The sequence below is a fragment of the Haliotis rufescens genome, unplaced genomic scaffold (genome assembly GCF_023055435.1).
Source record: "Haliotis rufescens isolate VD_foot unplaced genomic scaffold, xgHalRufe1.0.p SCAF_17, whole genome shotgun sequence".
Taxonomy (NCBI): Eukaryota; Metazoa; Mollusca; class Gastropoda; order Lepetellida; family Haliotidae; genus Haliotis; species Haliotis rufescens.
In genome coordinates this window covers 24345784-24371512 of record NW_025963857.1, presented here as the reverse complement: position 1 = coordinate 24371512, position 25729 = coordinate 24345784, and the positions used below count along the sequence as shown (strand labels likewise).

Genomic DNA, 25729 nt, shown 5'->3' with positions numbered 1-25729 from the left:
AGTACAATCTTTTAACGTCTTTTTGTATGACGCGGCCCGGGATCGAACCCTGGACCTTCCGCTCTCCGGGCGGACGCTCTACCACAAGACCACGGAGGCGGTCTCGAAACAACAAAGACCATAAACATAAAATATGAATAATTATATTCCTCCAATAAAGAAACTCCTACGTTGATTTAAAGAGATTCAATGTCTGTGACTTCCACCAGACTTCAAAAGCGACACATGGGAGATGTGTATGTTAAGCCCCAAAAGGTGATGATGATGAGGAGGAGGATGCGAATCCCTGCATGCCCGGGCGTTTAAAATGAGTTTGTTTATTTTTTTAAATTAAATGCCATGTGGTCACGCATCTGCAAAATTGTTCATTGTTTGTTTAAAAATTCTAATTAGTTATGATATTGAACATATCCAGCTGTTTATCGTAATAAACATCTCACAGCTGTTTTTCATAATAATCACGACACGGCATGTTTTCATATCTCTACGTCACATGGCTTTTTCATAACTACCAGTGGTAGTCAAAGGTAAACCTGTACCATACAACCAGAGGCCTATTCACGACAAGCATGAAGGTGATTTTGCTGTTGTTCGTCACAAGTCTGGCAACTGCTGAACACTATGGATATGCCGGGTATGATTAACATGTGTGTTTGTTTGTTGTTATATGACGGCGGTCTGTAAATAATCGGATCGGGACCAGACAATCCAATGATTGATATCATGTGCATCGATCCACGCAATTGGGATCGATGACATGCTTCAACCAAGTCAGCGAGCCTGACCACCCGATCCCGTTAGTCGCCTCTTACGACAAGCATAGTCGCCTGTTACGGCAAGCACGGGTTGCTGAAGACCTATTCTATCCCGGATCTCCATGTGTCTTGGCTGAAAGGAGAGAGAGACACGTAATTTTTTCAAGGATACAAAGTATACGTGGCATTTTTTTATTATCTGTGTGCTCTACGCTGTATTTACTATACTCCTTTTTATTATTGTTAAATTATAGTGGTTGTCATCATGCTGTATATTAGACTGCAACTTCATCTGTGCCCTCTGTAAGCAAAAGGTTTTGCATCCTTTGAAACTGTACCATGGTGGTCCCTTTACTCTGATAAACAACATCAATCTAAGAACATGAAAGTGACAAAGTCCTTTCTATATTCATAAGACATGTCTGCCAAATGCAGCGTTGATTGTACGACTCCGACTACATCATGAGCATGTATTTTCGAAAATCACCATCAAAGAGTGATGACACGAGGTGTTATCGAAAAGGTGTGCTTATCCTGCCCCTGCGGTGGCATCCGTCACAAACACATTCAAAGGCAAGTCAAATGTTCACCTGAAAAAAGTTGAATCCCATATTTCATTGTAAATATCTCTTTTTAAGTCATCAGCTGTTGCGAATCACCCCTAAGGACATACAAGAGTTTCATATCGCCAGAGAGTTCCAAGAAATGCTCGAAAATAACGGGGTAGGGTTATATATATATATATATTATATATGTATTTGTCAGAAGATGTTAAGTACGTGGTTCTGTTGGTGTATAATCATCTATCGAAAGAAAGTTTTCAAATTTCATCATCAGAAGTTGGCTGTCAATTTGATGTGTAATGGAATAAAAGCTCTTTGACCATTAATAGAATGCGAGTGATTTTGATATCAGGAAGAAATGTAATTGCGCGAGCAAATGGCTTGAGTAAATTAACAGTGTCTGTTGAAGAACACCTTGAATCACTAATATGTGTAATTCCTTTGATTACGTTACCGTTTAAACAGCCATGCTCTTTGTAAATATGAATATAAGAAACCAAAACCTAGTTTGTTTACTTCAGATCGACGTATGGCGGTCCAGTTCCGGACCTAATTCGTCCCTCGACTTCATGTTACCACCTGACATGGACGCCATGATGGACAGCCTCGCTTTGACCTACACCGTCCAGATCCCGGATGTTGAGAAGGCCGTCCAGATATCACTCATCTCGAACGAACAGGCACGTCTTCAAAGTTCTGCAACGACCTTCAACTACGCAGTGTATCATCCCATGTCTGAGGTAGGACCATGCAATTATTGTCAACACATCGTTATTTCAGCTTTGTCACGACGTGTCAGTTTAATGTGGGAGCGAAATACTAAGTGATAAGAATGAAAATCAAGTGCACACTTATCCACTGACCAGAGTAAAACTAGTTTGGCGCTTTGACTATACATTTCTTATGGGCGTTATGCCATTTACAAACGGATTATTATGTACAGATTAAAATAAAAAGAAATCAGCAAAGAGGGTTTGGGTGATCCTGGCACAATCAGGCTGGTTAGGCTCATTATCAGCTAAGGGTCCTTGCAGGCTTGTTGGTCTGAATAGGTCTGAGGCTGTGTACGGGCCTATTCCAAAGAATTTTGTATTTATCATTTTCCATGACGCCCTCTACATATTCTGGGTCATACCATAGATGGACCTTACTATCAAAACCACCAGCATGGCGAAAACGGTAATAAAATGATCGAGCTACACCATCATGTCACTTAAGATACTGTGTTAGTGCCAAAGCTGGGCATCCACTGGCAATGTGTTTGTTCCAAAGTTGGGCATCCACTGACAATGTGTTGGACAGTCTCATTATATTCATTGCATAATCTACATTTCATATTTACATTTTGATGCAAAATAACACAGTGGGAAGTGACGGTCCTGAGAAGCAATCAGAAAGACTTTTGATTCTTTTTTCATGCCAGCAGATTTCACCAAGGGGATGACTCTGCAGGGTTGCTAACCTTCTCAACACACTGCATATGAACGCGATGCAGTGGCCGTTTAGATAGCCTCTCCTTGAAAAACTTGAATATGGGCCGATTTTATATGGCACTACGTGTGGTTGACACTCATTATTCTGTAATGTCCAGCCGCGCAGAACCATACACGTTGTCACTGAGATTATGTCCCACATCCTTGGCTTGTTTGAAGAAACTGTGGAACGGCTTGACATGCTTCACTAGAGGATCATCAGACAATTTTTGTGTATTCAAAAGTGCACAAAACAATTATATCACGAAAGCCTCCACGTTAATCAAACCACGCTCTCCCAATATAATGTAAGCGATTGAGAGAAGAGCAAGGGTGGTGGGATCTATTGTGTTACACGATTCATTGTGTGAGGATGTCAATACCCTGAATTTCTTGTTGTGTCCTTTAACGACACCAAACGAATACGAAAGGACGTGCACAGCATAAGTATTTGTGGCATTGACTTGATTGCGAGAGTTCAGCTCTGAACTCCAGTTTTTCCCTTAAGGCTACATTTGCACTTTGCCCGAAGTTGCCCCTTCATATGGGCCTTTCTGGAGTTTGTCCCTAACACCTGCATCCCCTGAGGAGGCTTAGGCCTAACCTTCCAAGAGATGGTCAATAACTCCTCCCCACACATAGAAGGGTCACGGTGGTAGGTTTTATCTCTTCAAGGATCATTTTCTGAACTACCAATTGATCCTTACAACCGCAACATTCCTTTGCACAATCAAGTCCGAACATCCCCTGTATCCACAAGAGAAGTTAGGTGAACAGTGAATAAATGGCGTTGGACACACAGGTACAGTTTCCAAAACCGGTTTCGAATACTAACAGGCCATGGCGACGTATTAAGTTTGGACTTTTTAATTACCCTTTTCAGGCAGTCGGGTGCAAAAAAACACAATAGTGACTTTATTTTGTCATGTACATAATTATTTTAATCTCTACCTATGGATTCTCGAGGTTGCAGTTGCCGGGTTTTTGTTTGTTTCCAATACCTTTCACTGGAATCCATGATGGGTCTTTTCTCATTTTTGACGTTACGTTTAATTGCCTTTAAAACTGTTTGTCATTAGAGTTTTTTTGTTTCATGAAATTATCCCACTTTCTTTTTCTTTCTGTCCAAACCATGGCTTTGTCATAATGCTGCTTCAATAATTTGCCATTTACTCGTGGTAGTTCTGGCCACCCTGTTGCTTTCGCACACTCAAGAAGTGTGGACTTCAGTTGGTGCGTCCAAAATATTCTTCAACGGGTTCTGTGCCTCCCAAAGGGACAAGTCCCATCTCCAGATTGGTTTGTTTGTATACCGGAGAGAGGTTGACTGGGCTGCGGAGTTTCTTCTTGTCGTTCTGTAACCAAGTTTTGAACTAGTTTCAGGCGTTCAGCAATAACTGGATGACGTACGTTTTGTTCAAGGGAATAAATCCTCCCAATCTCGGCCCACCACGTGGAGCCGTGCATCATCTGGCCCCAGGGAGGCACACATCATCAGGCCTTTCTTCTTCTTCTTCCTCTTCTTATTTGAAGTGGTAAACGTCTGAGACCTGCATCACTTCGAGCCTTCCCCCTCACATCAATCTGACACGCTGTGATATAACTTGGATATTATTCACAGCGACGATAAACCAAACTAACAGGCATTGTCGTGTTAATTTTTTACTTGATTACGTTTCCTGAAAAGACAAGTGAAATGTGTTGTATTTGGCTGTAAATATGGGCGTCCTTTCTGCAGATCTACCAGTGGATGTCAGACACCCAGGCTGTCTATTCCAGCTACGTCACGATTATGGATATTGGATCAACAAACGATGGGAATGACATTAAAGCTCTCAAGGTACGATATCACGAATCCCCGTATGTTTATACATAATAATCACAGCTACATCCCCAAGATGAAAAGCAGTTTAAAACCGCCCAAGACCCGCATGTCATCGCAACCATTATCTCATTCACCTATTCACTCTTTCTGCAGGTATCCGTTTCATCTGATGCAAACAGACCGGCTGTTTTTATCGAAAGTGCCCTACATGCCAGGGAGTGGGTGTCCCCAGCCAGCGTCCTCTGGATGACCAACGAGGTAGATTGATATCAGCAGTATATACAGTACTGCTCACAAATATGTACCTCCTAACGATTGATATCGGCAGTATATACGGTACTGCTCACAAATATATACCTATTACCGATTGATATCAGCAGTATATACAGTACTGCTCACAGATATGTACCCCCTACCGATTGAGTGAGTGAGTGAGTGAGTGAGTATGGTTTTAGCAATATTCCAGCAATATCACGTCGGGGGACACCAGAAATGGGCTTCACACATTGTACCCATGTCGGGAATCGAACCCAGGTCTTTGGCGTGACGAGTGAAAGCTTTAACCACTAGGCTACCCGACCGCCCCCCTACCGATTGATATCGGTAGTATATACAGTACTTCTCACAACTAAGCACCTTTTAACGGATTGATATCGGCAGTATGCACACTACTGCTCAAACTATGTACCTTTTACCGACTGACATAAGCAGTACATACACTACTGCTCACAACTATGTACTTTTTACCGACGGATATCAGCAGTATGTACACTACTGCTTACAACTATGTACCTTTTACCAATTGATATCGACATTATAATCTTCCCACAACTACGCACCTTTTACCGATTGATTGGCCCGTTAAATTTCAAGGTAGAATTGGTCTTCAGCAACCGATGCTTGTCGTAAAAGGCGACTGACAGGATCGGGTGGTCAGGCTCGCTGACTTGGTTGATTTACATACCGTCGTCAAATAGCTGGAATGTTGCCGAGTGCGGTGTTAAACAACAAACAAACAAACAATTAAAGAAGTGTATTTTCAGTGACCAATTATCCACATTCCTAAAACCATTGTAAATAATAAAGATATCTTGTTGTGAAAAAAATACTATCATTGTGGGATATTTGCCTCAATTTGCCAATATTTATTCATTGTAGCTTTTATTGAAACTATTTTACATACACAAGTCATATAATTAAGCAAACACTTATCGTCCTAAATTATCAACATCTCATAACCGCACTTTACCTGTAACTCTCACCACTATGGCTACCTTTTCGAAGTGACCCGTGAAGATTCCGGGGGAGAATGGGTCTTCAGCAACCCATGTTTGCCGTAAAAGGTGACTATGCTTGTCGTAAAAGGCAACTAACGGGATCAGATGGTCAGGCTCGCTGACTTGGTTGATTCATGTCATCGATCCCAATTGCATGGATGCTCATGATTTTAATCACTGGATTGTCTCTTCCAGGCTCGATTATTTACAGACCGCCGTCATATAGCTGGAATATTGCTGAGTGCGGCGTTAAACAACCAACCAAACAACCAATATTTTTGAAGTTTTACGGCTGATAGTGAACTTATCACAAATTCGATACTACCCACCTCAAACCATTATTCTCCTCAACAAGTGTTCTATAGAAAATATTCTACTAAGCCACGTCGTTTCTGTCGTGAGTGGATAAATAAGCCTAATTGACCTCATGACCTAAACATGATCGTTTCTTCATTGGTCAAGTTGTCAGACAGTGTCAACAGTGACTGATCATGTGACATGTTTGGTTATCTACCACAGCACGAAATTGGGTGATTTGCGTCTGGTGGATTCCTAACTGACGAAACCACTCCTTTTGGTGCTGTGTGTAAAAAACACAACGTTTGTTCTCCTTGCCTCAGCTTCTGCAGCAGTACGGTACGGATGCTGATGTGACAGCTATCCTGGACGAGTTCGACATCTACATCATCCCCGTTGTTAACGTCGACGGATACATCTACAGCTGGCTGTCTTCTAACGTGAGTCAAATTGTGCAAGTACCACTCGTAACTGATGCAAATTCAGAGTGACATTGTGCCTTATGTCCATCCCTCCGGTGGCTCCGAATGAATGGATGAATGTTGTTCCACTCTGCAGTGATTGTTCGAGGTATGTCTCGGCAGCTTGTAATTAATCGTGTGTGGGCCAGGCAAACAAGTAATTGAAAACATGATCACCAGTCCCCGGACGGGAACTCGAAGTTCTTTTGGTGGAAAAATATTCATCTTGAGGATTCCTGTTTAAATCAATCAAAATTTAAATTGTTAAGAGATGATCAAATTTTGGTATTGATAATAATATTAATTTTGATAATGTTTGATAATGGCACAGGACTGCTTAAACAAGTCAGATTTTATTCAGATTTGACACATCAGTTACAAAACATATGTCGGATGCAATTCCCTATTTTGACTTGTGTTTATCAGGTGAACAATAGCCTTGCCTTTGCATGTGTTTGAGGGGTGCCACTGGTTGGGTAGGATAAGCTCACCTTTTCGGATTCACCTGCTATCATCATAGTGATTTTCATGAACACATTCTCAGGACATGGTCGGAATCTTTAATCGACTCCGCTTTTGGCAGAGATTTCTTATCGATATGGAAAGGATTCTGTCGCTTTTATTTCCAGACACGGCTTTGGAGAAAGAATAGGGACGATCCAAGATCCGCTAAAGAAATTCGTTCAGGGTGCATTGGAACTGACCTCAATCGGAACTTCAGAATACGCTGGGCAGGTAATAGTAGCAACCGTTACGTCATTCAATTTATTGCAGTGCTTCAGCGACTATTTTCGTCAAGTAACTTTTTGATGTTTGTAATTCTAGTAAAATCCAATTTCAAGTGTATACTTTCTTAGAACCGGCAGTTTATTCAATGAATGTTATGTACAGTGAAGCCCATGTTTGATGGTGGCTAAAAATGAAATTAACAAGAAATGGTTATTCGATGGGGATGTATATGATACGGGTATGACAGTTATGTTTTGAAGATTAAGTTTGCAGTGGTTCGGCCATGTTTAGCCAAGTACTTATATAACTGTTTGATCACGTTTGTAATTCTAGGTCGAATTCAATTTTCAAGTGTATAATTTCTTTTGAACGGCAGTGTAGTTTATGAATGTTTGCATGCGCATTGAAACCCTGTGTATGCAGACAGTAGCGTTCCACTGACAGCCCATGTTGTCCTTGTGGCCACTACTATGAAGACCCGCTACACTGCTTCTTCGTTTGTTCCAATTATGATCGAATTAGCCGCAATTTATTATATTACATAAAAAGATATGATATTATTACAGAACTTTACGGATGTGAAGGCCTATCATCTGAAACAAATAAAAAAATTCTTCTATCTGTCCATACTTTTATTACAAATTCAAGTCGATTTATAACTAAATTAATACACAACACCCTAACATTTGTTATATATGTTTCTTGTGTACATTATGTAGTACTTAGTCCAGTCATTCTGACTATCCAAACCGGACACGGCTGATCACGCTTGATATCTGACCACCAGGGTTTTTTTGTGTTTAAATATTATGTGTACACCTTGACTATCTTCTGTATCTGTAACTTGGTTTCTATGTAGGAAGAGGGATTAGAATAAGCGCTGTCTTGTTTACAATATTCTGTTGAAATAAAAATGAAGAGCTTAGAGCTTAAAGAGGCCAAAATTCACTTTGACCCTTTTTGCATATTATTGCATAAATAACATCTACGAGTTCTTGTCTAAAAATATTGTATGTTTTCATTTATGCGTTTTTGAAATATAGCTACTTAAAATTCTATAAAAGGGCCAAAGTCAAGTTTCAAAAGGGCCTAAGTCACTTTGTTAGATTTTGGCCCTTTTAGCTCTCATTTACGTGTGTGGTTGAGACTGGTTGTCTGAGAGAGATTTTGAAAGTTTGGAACCTTATTATCATATTTCAACTATTTCAACAAAGTTGGCATTAGTTTAAATCATTTAAACGTACTTCAATAGCATGTGTTTGTACTTTTAGTAGTAGTTTCTCAATCTCACATGGTAAATCTCATGCAAATGCCTGAGGGCCTGACACTGGCCCTTTCCACCCTCACACAAATTAAAAACAGAAGTTTATTTCCTTTTTTGAATGTTTTTTATAACAACATTTATATCTAAAAAAAAGTTCATTAACATGCATAATATTATGTGTTTTCATCACTTTTCTCAAAACAGACGGCTCTAAGCTCTTCAAATATGCTTCTGGTGTTTCCGCTGTCTGGATTCCTGGCCCTAAACCTTTGTGTTCCGTATATCTCGAGTTGCACTATGGCTAGTCTGAATTTTATGCCACAGGCGTAAATTTGTGGCGCTTCACTTTACAGCTGTAGATAAATCATTCATTATGTAACACTATTTGATTAAAAGCACTAAAACCCTTCCGATATTCATAAGCAATCCCTGCTGAAAAAATTGTCGTCTTTACGATTCCAACTATATCATGAGCCTGTGTTTATAAATCGCTATCAAACAGTGATGATACCATTGCCCACTTGCACAAAGCGATCTTAGCGCTAAGACTGTTGTAAGCCTATGTTAAAGTATGGGCGTTACGATCATCTTAGCGCTAAGATCGCTTTGTGCAAGTGGGCCCAGGTGTTCGCGAAAAGGTTAGCGTATCCTGCCCCACTAGTGGCACCCGTCACAAACACATGCAAAGGCAAGTTAAATGACCGTTGTTTTTAAAAAATGCAAGTATTATATAACAAAACGACCTTCCTACTTTATGATTATGGAAATGGTTTTGTACCTTTTATTAAATACGAAAACACCTATTGGTTTTGTCCGAGTGAAGTATGTAATTCTGTTATGTTTCCATAGCAAAGAACGGCGCAAGCCCTGACCCATGTTCCGTTACATACAAGGGGAGTCGTGGTTTCTCTGAGCTTGAGACTAGGGCCATGACGAACTTTGTGAAGAGCATTGGCAACAGGGTGGCCTTCGTCGACATCCACAGCTACGGCCAACTGTTGTTGTACCCGCTCGGGTATAGAGGCGGCCGCACAATTGACGACATGGATTTCGTAAGTAGTTTTATGTATTTGTATTTCTGTAGTTAGATGATGTGTCGCGATGAAGCGTTATTGGCTTTGTTAGAATAAGGAACACTTTCTGAATAGACTTGACACAGGGTTATGCTGGGTCTGATGTCATCATTTCTTTTTGGTGTTTCTTGGAAGTTACGGGGGCACGGGTGGCCGGGAGGTCTAAGGCGCTCTTATTTGCTGTGCACTGTTGCGTCCCTTGGGCACACTAGAAAGCTATTATTTTGGGTTCGAATCCCGGTTGGTTCCTATCATGTTTCTGGATCTGTCAGCACCATACCCTTTCTCGTGGGTTTCACCGAGGTGGTAAACGTCTGAGATCTGCATTATTTCGGGCTAAGCTGACAGACTGTGATATAATTACAATATTGTTGAAAGCCGAGTTAAACCCAACTCACTCACTCACTCACTCTTGAAAGTTACAAACATAAATATCATCATCTGGAGGCTCATTTGAAACAAGCTGTGTGAAGGATTTTGGCGATCAATAAAATGTGTTATTGACGGTAAAAAGTGATATTATTCAATGATGAAAGAGAATTTATGGATGCCAACCTCTTCATTGTGCGGAACACATCGTTTCGGAGTAGAGGGTTACTTCTTCATCAACTGAATGAATGCTAGGTGAATGGGAGCATATATACTCGACGCTAAAAGAAACGCAACCATGGAAACATTTTGAGAAGTATTTACGTTAAGAAGAGAAGTTTCCAATGTGTACCATTAAAAGACCAAAATAACGATCAGTCAAGTGTTACCACAGTGTCTTTATTCTTATCACGATATGCTGAACGTTATTTCCAAAATGCACACGCTAATGATGCACGAGACAAATAGTGCATCGCGAGTCATGGATCTATGACGTCACATATGATACGTTCATGAGCGTCGGTTCACACCACATAACAGTATGTTCGTTTATGCATCGAACCAATCTAATATCTCTTGAATATGAATAATTCTTCATGTATTAACCAACATGTATGGTATTCACGTTTCTTTTGTCGATGAGTATATACGAATATGTACATAACATAACATAGAATAACAGAAGTAATAAGATAAGTAAGTTAATTAGAGCTGATAGATGACTAGCAATGGACAAATGGAAGCCAACAGTTTATTAGCGCTGATAGGTGATTAGCAAGAGACAAGTGGAAGCCACGAGTGAAATTAGCTGTTTTGTTTGTTTGTTGTTTACCGTCGCACTCAGCAATACTCAGCTCTCAGCTATATGACCCTGGTCTGTAAATAATTGAGTCTGGACCAGACAATCCAGTGATTGACATCATGTGCATCGATCCACGCAATTGGGATACGGTGGCATGCATCAACCAGGTTAGCGAGCCTGACCATCCGATCCCATTAGTTGCCCCCTACAAGCATAGTCGCGGCAAGCACAGGTAGACCTATTCTAACCCGGATCTTCACGGGGCGTTAATTTAGTACTGATTGGTAATAAGCAATTGGCTAAGACGGGGGCACTGAATAGCAATGGACAAATGGAAACCTGATAGATAATTAGCACAGACCATTGAATCAAAGCAATAAGTCCCAAGCACGAGGCAGATTGGTTCCCTGGTCACAGGTGTTTACTGAAAGATCTTGCGCCAATTCCCCAAAAGGTATCATATATGTATTCCAAAGTTTACATAAATTTAACATGTTATTATATGAGAACAATTCGAATACTATACAAAATATGGGAATTATTATTTTCAATGCTTATATTTTGTGAAAAGAAAATTGCTGCATGTCATACACTGATCGCCTTTACTCTAACGTGAATACATGATGATGATTAAGTCTTGTGTTGAGGGGGCTGAGGGATCCTCTAATGCTTTGGTGACCACAGTTGCAGGGGATCTGGTATCTGCATCTGATGGAGTTGGGACTTGCGCTGTTGGTGCCTCTGCCATTGGCCCGTTGATGGGTCTTGATGGTTCAGCTGACTTCCATTTGTCCATTGCTATTTTCCTTATGTGTATCACTTCTAAATGCCATTCAAAGAATTAATTCAGTGATGTCAAGATTGTCCGGATTTTAACGAGATAAAACATGAATTTGTGGAGAAACACCTTTAAAGATTGTATTTGCTAAATGTTTACAGAGAGCCTCTGCCCAAGCAGCAACTGCAGCCATTACTGCAGTACATGGAACGAACTTCATATATGGATCAGTCTATTCGATTATACGTGAGCAATTCCTGTTACATAGCATTAATTGGATGAGGGACAATGAGAAATGTAGAGTACACCTACTTCGTAAGCAAACATGAAGTGGCTACCTACAAAAAATCCACAATCATAAGTAATCTCTACCAGGAGTACCCCCAGTACTATTCCGACTATGTCATGAGCATGTGTTTATGAATCACTATCAAATAGTGATGATACCAGGTGTTCGCGAAAAGGGGAGCGTATCCGGTCACACATACAAAGGCAAGTCGATTGTTCGCCTGAAAAAAACCACGGGAACATATGCTACAAATCAAAATAGGGAATTGCATCGGACATCATTTTTGATTTGTCAAATCTGGAAATGTCCTCCACATGTCCACCATAAAACTTTAAAAGCCTTACTTTGTCGTGAGTGAGTGAGTGAGTGAGTGAGTTGGGTTTAACGCCGCTTTTAACAGTATTCCAGTTATATCGCGGCGTGTCAGCTGAATGTGGGAGGAAAGCCCGAAGTGATGCAGGTCTCAGACGTTTTACCACTTCGGTGAAACCCACGAGCACGGGTATGGTGCTGACAAACCTAGAAACATAATCGGGTCGAACCGGGATTCGAACCCACAATCATAGGTTTCTGGCGTGGACATTCTTAGTTATTCAACAAAATTATTTATGATTATTTATGAATCAAAAGAGGTGTAGGCATCCATTTCCATATTTCACTTATCTCGCTACTAGTATCTGCTCAGATGTGGATTATATGTTCCAGTTATCATTCTCAGCTCCCTGGGGAACATGCACCCTAAGGTGCCTTACATCCACCCCACATGTTATCAGGCACCCATTCCCTGCTGGGTGAATAGAGGCTCATTTGAATTGAGTCTCTTCTACAGGGTGACGCCACAAGTTTTGACACTTGTATGTATGAATGTATTCGTGTCTTCAACATCTGGTCATCTACCCACGGATACGTGGGTTCTTTTGAGTGCACAGGGTGGATGTACTATACACCAGGAGTAGTGACTACACCTTAAAGACATGAAAACATTGTGTGTCTGTTTAGTTTAAACATATTTTATTCTCACTCAAACCTTTTTGTTTTCTTTATATATGTATGTACATTTCTAAAAATGCTTTCGTTCACATGATCAGGTAAAATTGCATTTCCAACTAGCATCAGGTCAATATTTACATCACAAATATCTTTCACAATTAACAATAGTGAGTGCATCAATTCGTTTCTATCTGATTTAAATAAAGGACATTCAATAATATCAATGATATGAATTTTCACATGGGCTGCCACATCGGCATTTTGGATCCTCGTTTACTCCTTTTCTAAATACAGTCAACTACGGTTATAACGAACTCAAAGGGACCACTAACTTTAGTTTGTTATAACCGTAGTTCGTTATAGGCATATATACAGTATAACAATAGCAAATAGTCGGGACAAAAAGTCAGTTCGTTATATCCGTCAGTTCGTTATAAGCGTGTTCGTTATAAACGTACTTTACTGTAAGTCATTTTTTAATCATTTCATTGTATATCTGTAGGCTGAATAACAACCCGGTCACTAGCGGGATATTGGATAGCGCTATACGCGGTTTCCTCACTTCTCTGTGCAATTAAGATAATCATCAGCTGCTCTATAATACCGCGTTCGACGTAATAAGCGCCCCGCTCTAATAAGCGCCCACGGCGATATTTGCTAATATATTGGCAAGTGAACGATCCCAATTAGCATCCCTTCCGATTGAACAATGTGCAAAAGACATATTTATTCGTGTATAATACGCACTCGAGTGTTATATGCACCTTAATTATGGGCAATGAAATTCTTGAAAAATATATCTGTCGTATATAAACAGTTCAGACCGTCAGCATAAACCACGAATTTATCTTTCATTTCTGTTTTTTTCCATCAAAATAATATTCTAATAAGAGCCCCCTGTTTCTACTTTTGAGAGCGCCCTGGGCGCTTATTACGTCGAATACGGTACTTAAACTTTCAATTGCATTCAAATATGATCTTGAATGCTTGGCCAGCTTGGCGGAACAAAGAAAGTACAGAACGGTTTGTATTACTGCTTTCAGAGAAGGTGACAGGAGACTCGATTGCCTATATGTACAAGAAAGCCGTCATCAAATATAGTGTGGCTTTAGAGCTCCGGGACAGGGGGACGTACGGGTTCCTCCTCCCGGCCGACCAGATCATCCCCACGGGAGAAGAGACTCTGGCGGGGATATTGGCCTTCCTCGACTACGTCAGCAACAACCCGTGAACCGGGGACTACGTCAGCAACAACTGGTGAACCTGGGACTACGTCAGCAACAACTGGTGAACCCGGGACTACGTCAGCAACAACTGGTGAACCTGGGACTACGTCAGCAACAACCCGTGAACCGGGGACTACGTCAGCAACAACTAGTGAACCTGGGACTACGTCAGCAACAACCCGTGAACCGGGGACTACGTCAGCAACAACCCGTGAACCGGTTGGTGCCAAATAATGGCCATGCTGTACAATGTTAAATCAATGTTGCCGCTAATAAAAATTGCAATGTTTGTATCTTTCGTTACTTCGATGAGATTTTAGACTTAATTAAATTGCATGAATCTAAAGTATCTCACAGGACAAAAACAAAAGTCACATAACCATTTTAATTATCATAAGACATCTCTAAAATCAGAGCCCATTGTACGATTCCGACCATATCATAATCATGAATCACGATCACATAGTGATGATAGAAGGTGTTTGCGAAAAGGTGAGCGTATGCTGCACACCCAGTGGAACCCGTCACAAACACGTGCAAAGGCAAGTCAATTGTTAATCTGAACAAACATTGGAACATATGGTACAAGCAAAATAAAGGGAAGCTTTTCGTATGTGGTATCTTGTCTGTATCTTTCGTTATTTCGATGAGATTTTAGACTTAATGAAATTGCATAAATCTAAAGTATCTCACAGGACAAAAACAAAAGTCACATAACCATTTCAATTATCATAAGACATCTCTAAAATCAGAGCCCATTGTACGATTCCGACCATATAATCATGTGTTTATGAATCACGATCACATAGTGTGATAGAAGGTGTTCGCGAAAAGGTGAGCGTACTGCTACCGCCAGTGGCACCCGTCACAAACACGTGCAAAGGCAAGTCAATTGTTCATCTGAACAAACATGGGAACACATGGTACAAGCAAAATAAAGAGAAGCTTTTCTTATGAGGTCTGCGATACGTTTCAGAGTTTACATGTATGTGATGTTCTGTGATTCATGGTATGACTGAGGTTCACATTAATGATAATCCCATTGGCTTTGAGGAGGAGAGCATTTGTTAATCTGGTTCCATCAACCATCTGACGCAAAAACAAAATCTGATCAATTTTGAATGATCATAGTTTTATTGTCCAATAATGGACCAGGAGCCAATTGGCTGGACATCTGTTCCAAAACAGCATGTAACGGTGAGGTGAGGTGAAATGGGGTTTAACGTCGCGTCCAAGATCATTGCACTTATATAGCGACGTGCATGTACGTGTGTGTGTTTGTGTGGCTGCTTGTACTAGTCCGGACTGATGCCGATTTATAGTGCTAGCTCACTGAGATACCATGCCGCAATTTAACATGAATACCCCACTCAGACACAGTATACTGACTCCGAGCCGACCAGTCCTTGTTTTAGCCCCTTAATGCCGAGCGCCAGACAGGGTAACAACTAGTACCATCTTTTAACGTCTTTTGGACAAGTACCATCTTTTAACGTCTTTTGGTATGACGCCGCTTTTAGTAATATTCCAGCAAAATCATGGCGGGGGACACCATAAATTGGCTTCACACATTGTACCCATGTCGGGATTCGAACCAGGGTCTTCGGCGTGACGAGCGAACGCTTTAACCACTAGTCTACCCGACCGCCCCGTAACGACACAAGCTATTAATATATAGTAATGTATATATATTCATATTTTACCCGATGTAGATTATTCCCTTGTGACTGTCATGAACAAAAATAAAACGGAGCGTGGGGTAGCCTTCTGCCGCAGCCTGGTCACGCCAAAGGCCCGGGTTCGATTCCCCACATGAGTAATGTGTGAAGCACGAAGTTCAAAAACAAACAAATATAGGCACAGAGAGCAGCACTCGGAACTGTACTTCAAGTCACTGTGCTTTCAGATGCTGTAATTGCCAGTCTTCATGGCTAGAATCCTGGCTTTGTCTCAATGCTGGGTTTCTGATGAGTGTGTAGGCCTTCAACCATCTTGTCCTCACACGGTAGGATGACTCCATGGACAGGAGTTCCACGTCACCGACTGAAATACACATCAATCAACGTCACAATAATAACCTTGAACATGACGCTGACCCTGACCCTAAAAAAGACAGAGAGAGTTCCCCGAGGCTTTAACCACGGGTTTTAACAATAGCCATAGTATGCGGCTTCTTCCAAATGGTTTCTTTCATATAAAAATCCAGATACACTGTTAGTTTGCTAGTTAGTTAGTTGATGTTTAACGGCACACTCCAGCAATAAACCAGCTATATGACGACGGCCTGTAACACTCGAGTCTGGATAATTGCAGGGATTTTGAGCATCGCTCCACGCTATGGGTATATGATGACGTGCATCAACCAAATCAGCTAGCCTGACCACCCGATCCCGATAGTTGCCTCTTACGACAAGCATGGATTGTTGAAGACCAATTCTAACCGGTTCTTCCCGGTGTTGATACACTGTTATACACGATAAGGAAATACGTATGCCATCAAAAAATAATCAATTTCGTGTTCTTTAATATATTCTATATTTCTGCCGCATGAACGTCTGTCTTCATTTGTAACATATTGTTATGATTTCTAAGATGTCTTGACGTATGTACGAACATGTTTTGTATGGAGATCCGGTGTGGCCATCCTGGCTGAGGGAGAACCGCGCCAACCTCCTGTCTCTGACACCGTTCATCAGCAGCTGACAGAAAACTACCAGTACAGGGTGTGTGTGAGCCAGTTCCACCTGCAGGAAACTCACGAACGACAGGTACCCTGCAACATCACGCCAAGTTGTGTCTCATGTAGAGTGAGGATGTTGTGTTCAAAAAGTTGTGTTTAAAAATTACGCTGTATCACGCCTTGCCAGCATTAACGTTGGCTATAAATGTTACTACTTCTAATCAGGGCGAATCTAGGAGTCAAACCCAAGATTAGCGTATTCTGACGTGCCTAAGGAATGTAACTCTGTGCCTTAGACGTGCCACCCATGTCCCCTCTGATTAGACCTCTGCACACTGCGTTGATGAGAATGACCATCTGCAGCATCACTTTTGAGAGGACCCTGAAAGTTTTACATTTCAGAGGATTCGAGAATAAAATGATTCAAATAGCAGATAGCAAGAGAAAAAAGGTTCTCTTAATGCTGAGGGTATGGCCAGGTTGTAAATATAATGAACTGACCCGGATTGGTAAGCCCTCCATGACGAAAACCACTTTTTTAATGATACATTCATTAGTGTGGTATAATATTGACATCTGACTGATGGTTTTCATCCTAAAGTTTAAATATTCCACATGTTTAACTGTACCCCTCTGTTTAATGTATACCTGTGTCCCAATGTTCGAAGCCCTTGACCAACCCACTGCGGTCAATTCTGCCAAGGAAGACAACTCCAAGTAGAATGCCTTTACCAATCCTCACCAAGCACGTGTACAGCCCCAGCAGAATGTGGTAGAAAAACAAGAAATAGGACACGTTGTGGAATATACGTCTGAAACATATGGCAGAGTTGAGCTTTCAAGGATTCAAGGATTTATTGTCCTAAAGGCCATAAGACCCGAAGAACATACATGTTTAAGGCCATGTGGCTCACACGTTCTTATACGAACTAAATTATGAGAATATTCTGCAACGTTCAAATTCGTCTCATCATTATGCATAGTAAAGATACAACGTCGCGGTTTAAGAATATGTTAGAACGTTCATACTTTGACAAATATTGACTTCTTATTTGAGAGTAGAGAGGACATCTGAAGATTACGTGCGCTTCGTTTTCAAGCATATTGAGTGAGTGAGTGAGTGGGTTGGGTTTAACGCCGCTTTTAACAGTATTCCAGTTATATCACGGCGTGTCAGCTTCATGTGGGAGGAAAGCCCGAAGTGATGCATGTTCAAGCATATTGCATAATGGACAAAGAAAATCATCCTTATCCTAAGATTTATTTTTTATGTATTTCTGGACACCAAGTATATTATAACCAGTTCTGAGTTTGAGCAATGCAGTTCTATTATTAGAAATGTTGATATCAACAATATAGTTCTCACATCGAAAACTTGATTAAAATTGTGTATGGAATCCTAAAGAGGGGCTTGAGGCCATTGAGGAGCGGCAGTCTTGAACATTACAATCTCCAACTCGTTGTTTAAATGACTGATAAACAAATCAGTTACTAGCACTTTGTACCATCCAAGCCAAAACCATATTTGAAGAAGAGATTCTACACATGGTTGCCCAATGTGTGTAACTTCTATCACATATATTTCTTTTCCATATATAACACTGAAATGGGTATCTATTATTATTCATACTTAATAAGGTGAGGTGAGGTGAAATGAGGTTAAATGTGCTTGTACGGTCTTATTCCGATTTTATAGTGCTAGCCCACTGAGATAACATGCCACAGTTTAATATGAATACCCCACTCAGACACAGTATACTAACTCCGAGCCGACCAGTCCTTGTATAAGTCCCCGGTGTTTCTTTAAAATGAATGATTTTTTGTTAGTTCCGAAAATAATTATTATCAAAGCCTTACTCTTTGTGGATCAATATGAACAAAGCCTTACTCAATGTGAATTTAATAAGAACAAAGCCTTACTCTTGGTGGATCAATATGAACCAAGCCTTACTCAATGTGAATTCAGTAAGAACAAAGTCTTTCTCAATGTGAATTCAATAAGAACAAAGCCTTACTCCATGTCAATTCAGTATGAACAAAGCCTTACTTAATGTGGATTCAGAATGAACAATGTCGATTCAGTATGAACAAAGAATTTTAACAGACTAATTATTAGCTCATACCACCTGATCCAGAGGAGGATCTACACCCAACATATCTCTGTTTCAGCAGAAAATCGAGACTGGTTATTTCTGGCGTTGTCGTAATAAATTTCTTATTGTACTGAGAAATAGAAGTCTTGGCTCGACCAGTGCTTTGTGTCCAGATCGCACCTGTTGTCCAGAGCAAGCACCCTCCTGACCTTGTTAGTAGTGCTGTTACAGAAATGTTCATTCTGCAGCAGCGCCTTCTTGGACACCAGGACCTGGAGGTAGTACACCGTGTAGGATACCAGCACCGTCGGTCTGGGCGGTGGGAGAAACAAGTATTTCAATCAAAGAAACAATATCAATGTATGCCAAAGATACACTTCTTAACATAATCCACTTCAAACTATGTCCTTGTATATGTACACATCGTTATTCATAATAGTCCTAATTCGTAGATATTTGGTGTTAGGTGAAAAAACCCATACATTATGTAACAGGTGTTGGTGAAAATACTTTAAATAATATCTAAAAAAAATATTTTTAAAAGACGGACAGATCGATATTTAGATAATGAAGATGAGGGTATATTTGTAAAGAGATGGATATTTGTAGATAGATACACAGAAAAGATAGATATGTAGACAGATAATATTTGTGAATAAACTAGATGGCATAAGATTGATTCCAAGTCACTATTGACCCTTGAAGGTCCAGGTTGAAATAGCTCTTCAGCATCCCATACTTGTCGTAAAAAGCGACTAACGGGATCGGATGGTCAGGCTCGCTGACTTAGTTGATGCATGTCATCGATCCGAATTTCATGGATCGATGCTCATGATATCAATCACTGGATTGTCTGGTCGAGACCGCCGTCATATAGCTGGGATATTGCTGAGAGTGGTGTAAAACAATCAACCACCCAAATCAAGTCACTATTCCAGTTTAATATGAAAGGAAAGCTGAAAGAGGCTCGCGATGAAGACAAACGAGCTCTGTCAGTTGATGACAGACTACTTAAGGATGACAATCGGAGATTCGAACCCACGACCCAGGCGCCACTCTGCATTGAGAGCTGTGGAATCTTAGACGCCTGGTTCAATAAAAGGATCATTTGCAGTGCTGGCGAATACGTACATTATGGTCCAGAAGGGTTCGAGTAGGAGACTTGACACAAACCCCAGCAGGGGCAGTATGAACAGGTAGGCGAGGAGCATACTACTGGTGAATATTGACAATATCATCACATAATAACCTGAAAATTATAATAGTAAATATAGACATGTTAGTGAAGTTTGAATATGTAAAATGCTGGATTTTCTCATCGATGTAAAACAAAGGGTTAAGACATTTAGGCAATGAGTAGGCATCCCCATGGGCACCAATTGTGCTCTACTTCTTGTTGATCTGTTTTCTTTATGCATATTTCAAAAACGAAAGTATTTTTGGAATGTTTAGCTCTGAACTATATCACAAATTTAAGAATCGAGTTTTGACTACACAATCAAGAGACTCGAAGTCTGAGAAATGATCCAAGACATCGGAAACCTGACAACCCGAATCATTTTAGTAAACTTTTGAGACAAACTGTGGTTGTAGGGTACCAAATCTACCTCGGAATTCCCAGGGGATCATATATATACACGTACTATCGCAATAGTTAAGTGCTCATAATATTAGTCCCAAATGTAAATATACATGGAAAAGACGTTTCGTACGCGCAAGTCATTCTAGGGTGAAAAAAACCCCTAAGCGCAGTCATTCAAAAAGGAGTATGACTTTTATTGAAAAAAACGGGTTTGCCCCGGTATAAGGCGCCGCAATTCCCAACAGACTTTCGTCCCTTTGGCGTGCCAGGATCCGAATGTTATGCCTGTTCTAATCCACGATCCACGATGACTATACCTATATTCCAGGGTTTCACAAGATTCAATTTGGTCATTCCTCCCACATTAAACTAACACGACGCGTGGTATAACAGAAACAGTGTTAAATATTGCGTAAATGTTTCACTCCTCTTTGACATCATCTTCCCGAGGCAAGGGAGTTAACTGACCATGCAAGTCCAATTTCCACCCTTGCCGAAATAGGCTGGTATTTCAAAATCGCGTAACGAAATATGCACGATTGCAGGATATGTAAAGCATGAGTACCGCCAACATGGCGTTAACTTGGCATTATCAGACATTTTCCAAATATGTTCACGTTTTTAATCAAGGTGCTCACGTGATCTGATGCACTTCGCGAAATAAGACCCGTTTTATCAAAATATAGATCTTGATTATCGATCAGATCGTCTTGACTGGGCGCCACCATTTTGTTTGAAGCAAATGCAAGTAATATGAGAGGTGGCATCGAATTGGTCAATAGGATGAACATAGAAGGGACATAACTCGTAATAGCCACTGGTGGCGCTTCGATCGTGCCCAGAAATTCCAGCCTGGTTTGGCAAGGGTGGAAACTGGACTTTTATCGTCAGTTAACTCTCTTGCCTCAGGAAGATGCCCTATAACACACTTCACACCAGGGTTCATCAGGGGCTGGGGCGGTCGGGTAGCCTAGTGGTTAAAGCGTTCGCTTGTCACGCCGAAGACCCGGGTTCGATTCCCGACATGGGTACGATGTGTGAAGCCCATTTCTGGTGTCCCCCACCGTGATATTGCTGGAATATTGCTAAAAGCGGCGTAAAACAATACTCACTCACTCACTCACTCACTCACTCATCAGGGGCTGATGCAGAGAAGGTGCAGGTGTCTGAATCTCACACTAACACTCGAAAAGACAAAGAAGTTCAGTTCTCTAAATGTGTTTCTAGATAGTTATGAATGCAGTTCTCAGATGTTAACATATATGACACACACTAGGGAAAGATTGTTCACATTAACGTACCCCATAGAATGTAGGCAATTTGAGATCCAGAATACATCAGACTGTGAGCCTGAAAAGACGAGATATATTACCATGACTTTCACAAAACACAGGAGAACGTGTTATTTAATATTTCTGAAATCAAGGACTGATCGGAGTCAGCATACTGTGTCTGAGTCGGGTATCCAAGTTAAACAGGGGCATGGTATCTCAGTAGGCTAGCACTATTAAGCCGCCATTAGTACTAGCACGCACACACACACACACACACACACACACACACACACACACACACACACACACACACACACACACACACACACACACACACACACAAACACACACACAAACAAACACACACTAACACACACACTAACACACTAACACACACACACACACACACACACACACAAACAAACACAACAACAAAAACACGTGCATGCAAAAGTCGTTATATAAGCAATAATCCTGAACGCATCGATAAAGCCTATTTCACCTCACCTCACCTCTTATAACAATGAATTGCTGTATTCGTTATTGGAAATGATATTTAATATAAAGTACACGAGCGTATAGAGTGTACGAGATTCCCTCACCACTATTTTGCTCCTGGGCAAAACAGAGCAGTGCTTGGGTATAAAAGAGTGGTCTCCCCTCATCAGTCGTTTGAGCTGCACTTTGTAACTGACGAAGATCCTGATGATGTAGTTCACAATGACCACTGACGACACGCCGAAGGCAGCATACCATGACACTGCAGGACAAAAACACACAAGCTAAATATCAAATATAAAATAAGTCTCAATTATCGGACCGCCTCCGTGGTCTAGTGGTAGAGCGTCCGCCGCGTCATACCAAAAGACGTTAAAAGATGGTACTTGTTGTTACCCTGTCTGGCGCTCGGCATTAAGGGGCTAAAACAAGGACTGGTCGGCTCGGAGTCAGTATACTGTGTCTGAGTGGGGTATTCATGTTAAACTGCGGCATGGTATCTCAGTGAGCTAGCACTATAAATCGGCATCAGTTCGGACTAGTACAAGCAGCCACACAAACACATACACGTACATGCACGTCGCTATATAAGTGCAATGATCTTGGACGCGACGTTAAACCCAATTTCACCTCACCTCACCTCAATTATCGCATGAAACAGATTACATTGGTCGTAAAAGGCAAAATAGCCATGAAAATATTATGAATGGTTCACTGAAAATCAGATGTTCGCGAAAGGGGTAAGTGTTTTAACGCCAGCAAACAATGTCTCGATTTTGTGCCGAAAGTGGCGAAACAGACTCCATTGGCGTAAAAGGCAATTTAGTAATTTAGACTTTAAGGTGAATCCCCTTGTAAAAGTACGACACATTGTGATATAAAGAATTTGAAAATTTTGGCGTAGAATTTAACCGAAAAAGCAAATTCAGAAATATTCTGCTTGTGAGAATCAAATAATATATTCATTGGGATCTTATTATCAATAGGAATTTGCTTTGCAGGATTATTTTTTCAATATCTCATGCATTTTCTGTTCAAAAATAAGAGAATAAGTAACAAGCGGTATGTTACTGAGTATGATATACAATAATTAAATAAGCCGATGCGAAGTAAGATATTACTCGATGTTAGTGGCTGAATATTGGAAGGGGTTAAAGTAGCGTAAACTTATAGTCCTCCGAAAGGGGACCACTTCATTTAGTATATTTATATCTACCTTTATTGTAACTGCATAATATTTGTTAACTTTTAATCTCCGGCTTAACTTACGGCAAGCGCCAGTAACTAAGGGCAAGTGTAAATTATGCTGGGGAAATATGAAGGTAGCCGAGGTGCCGTTAGTCCCCATGATCCCTAGTGTGGTGACCTTGCCTTTCTTGCTGTCGGCGATCAATATCCCCATTTTTATAGTGTATCATTGTCTAAGTTGCAGATATTGTAATGTTCCACTAGTTTTAAGTCCATTTTTGATGTAGTGCTAGTTATTATACTGTCCTTCGGTGACAGTTTTTTAAATATAATATAACTGTAGAACTTGATCAAATCACAATATGGCTGACATATTTCCGACGTGCCTAACTCAATGATACACAATAATGGCAGTATGACGTTTCCGGATGCGACGAACATGTGTTGGAATATGATACGCATAAATGCAAGTGTGGTGCTACCCCACCCCTCGTACCCCGCCCCACCCCTGGAGATGAAATACCGATGCCTTACTCTGTCCGACATGCAGGAGGAGCTTCATCTGGTTGTACATCCCTGGGCCAAACACGGTAGCCATGCTGGAAGACACAGTGGCGTTCTGCAAGGATGCCTTGGCGCTGCCTAGGGCCTTCTCTATTGTTAAGAACGACAGCAGGCCAAACTGAAAGTAAACAGAGAAGTGTAGAGCATTACTACTTTCACTTCAGTGGTAGTAAGAAAACCGTGTTAAGGACAGGTTCACGTTTTTGGTGTTTTTTATACAATATATATTTGTCGCTGCAAAGCATTCAGTTTGTTAGGCAGCTCTTAATTCCTATGTGATTGCATTGAATAGTGAATCTCTCTTGCATAAATCATACGCTGATGATTGCAAACCATATTTTACCCTGGGGTGCATTTAAATTCAGTTTGATGATATAGCACTTGTTAAAAAACATTTCCAATTCAATTTATTTGTCAGATTTAACGGAATTTTGGACTGGCGAAATTGACTTGATATATATGGGATTGATTGATAAGTTCTAAGCCTCGCTTAGAAGGAATGGCAAAATAGTAAAAACTGTTATGGACATTATATGATGTCGTAGAAAAAACTTCAACCGAGCAAATTCTTTCGCTGTGACGTCAGTAAAATATCCACAACAAAACATTTCACTTTCGCTATTCCTTCTCTGTGAGGCTTAGAACTTGTCAGTCAACCCTCGTAGATCGATTTAAGGCCATTTGGTAGTTGACGTGTCTAGGCTGGAGAGTTGTCTGTAAACCATGGATGTCAAAATGGAGAATAATATTTGTATTGTTTCGCCTCTTCTAAGGTATGGTCATATAGTAGAGATCGTGAAGGAAAGAATGAAATCCCTACCTCATAAAGACAGAGCATGGCGACAGTGACGGTGACAGTGATGCGCGGAGAGTACCTGAATGTTGGATCCTGGCGGACATTCAGAACATTCCACAACCCTGAACCGCAGTCAGCCGAGCTGGGGACAGAGACACTAACTCAGAGATTGGCCATTTTATCTTCTTTGGTGAGTCCTGGGATCTTTGTTAGAAACAGAATATTTTTCTGACGATGCTTCAAGACAGTACAATTTATTTCCCCGAGGAACCGATTTGTTTTACGACACATTTGATTCACAACACGTATGATTCACAATAATTGTTTCACAATACATTCGATTCACAATACATTTGTTTCACGACACATTTGTTTCACAATACATTTGATTCACGACACATTTGATTCACAATACATTTGTTTCACAATACATTTGTTTCACGACACATTTGTTTCACAATACATTTGTTTCACGACACATTTGTTTCACGACATTCGTTCAATTAATTTCGTTTCACAACAATTTGTTTCAGGGCTCAAATAAAGGATTAAACCGACTGCGAGATCTTGACTGAAACTATGAACCCGAGGGAGAAGGAAATTGGGGAGGGCCAAAGGAAAAGTCTGAAACAACATTTATCAACAAATTATTGTTTCAAACATACTTTCGATAAAACCTAAGAAAGCATACGTAAAATACCTCTTGTCAGCGCCTCAAAAGCCACTGACACATAAATAATATGTTAATTGATTTTAAATTATTCAGTACATTTCCTGATGTATATTTTGTTCAAATGTAAACTACATCTCTAGCGGTAGAGAGACTTTCACGGGTCAGATAGACATTTTGGAGTGAGTGAGTATGGCTTTACGCCGCTTTTAGG

The 25729-nt window shown here is 40.7% G+C and overlaps 2 protein-coding genes across 2 annotated transcripts in view; one reads left to right on the top strand and one right to left on the bottom strand.

Moving 5' to 3' along the window:
• The first annotated feature begins 1372 nt into the window (after positions 1-1372).
• On the top strand, positions 1373-14307 carry LOC124116362 (carboxypeptidase A1-like). Its single transcript, XM_048397776.1, has 9 exons — positions 1373-1478; positions 1840-2058; positions 4529-4630; positions 4769-4873; positions 6513-6629; positions 7280-7385; positions 9493-9695; positions 11827-11911; positions 13988-14307. Exons 1-9 carry the CDS (start codon positions 1461-1463, stop codon positions 14173-14175), a joined length of 1143 nt encoding a protein of 380 aa, XP_048253733.1. The 5' UTR covers positions 1373-1460; the 3' UTR covers positions 14176-14307.
• Positions 14308-15703: 1396 nt separating this feature from the next.
• Positions 15704-25729, bottom strand: part of LOC124116363 (stimulated by retinoic acid gene 6 protein-like) — a 34959-nt gene continuing 24933 nt past the window's right edge. Inside the window, exons 10-18 of the mRNA XM_048397775.1 lie at positions 24870-24987; positions 24020-24167; positions 22402-22559; positions 21827-21875; positions 20075-20192; positions 19124-19255; positions 17499-17662; positions 16785-16943; positions 15704-16213 (exon numbers count right to left, since the gene is read on the bottom strand). Of these exons, the coding sequence (XP_048253732.1) occupies positions 16062-16213; positions 16785-16943; positions 17499-17662; positions 19124-19255; positions 20075-20192; positions 21827-21875; positions 22402-22559; positions 24020-24167; positions 24870-24987 (1198 nt within the window). The 3' untranslated portion in view covers positions 15704-16061. The remainder of the gene's footprint in view (positions 16214-16784; positions 16944-17498; positions 17663-19123; positions 19256-20074; positions 20193-21826; positions 21876-22401; positions 22560-24019; positions 24168-24869; positions 24988-25729) is intronic.

Excerpts from the sequence above, each read along its gene's own strand:
- LOC124116362 (XM_048397776.1), top strand. Across the intron at positions 7,386-9,492 it reads CTTCAGAATACGCTGGGCAG|CAAAGAACGGCGCAAGCCCT; the intron begins GTAATAGTAGCA and ends ATGTTTCCATAG. Across the intron at positions 9,696-11,826 it reads CAATTGACGACATGGATTTC|AGAGCCTCTGCCCAAGCAGC; the intron begins GTAAGTAGTTTT and ends AAATGTTTACAG.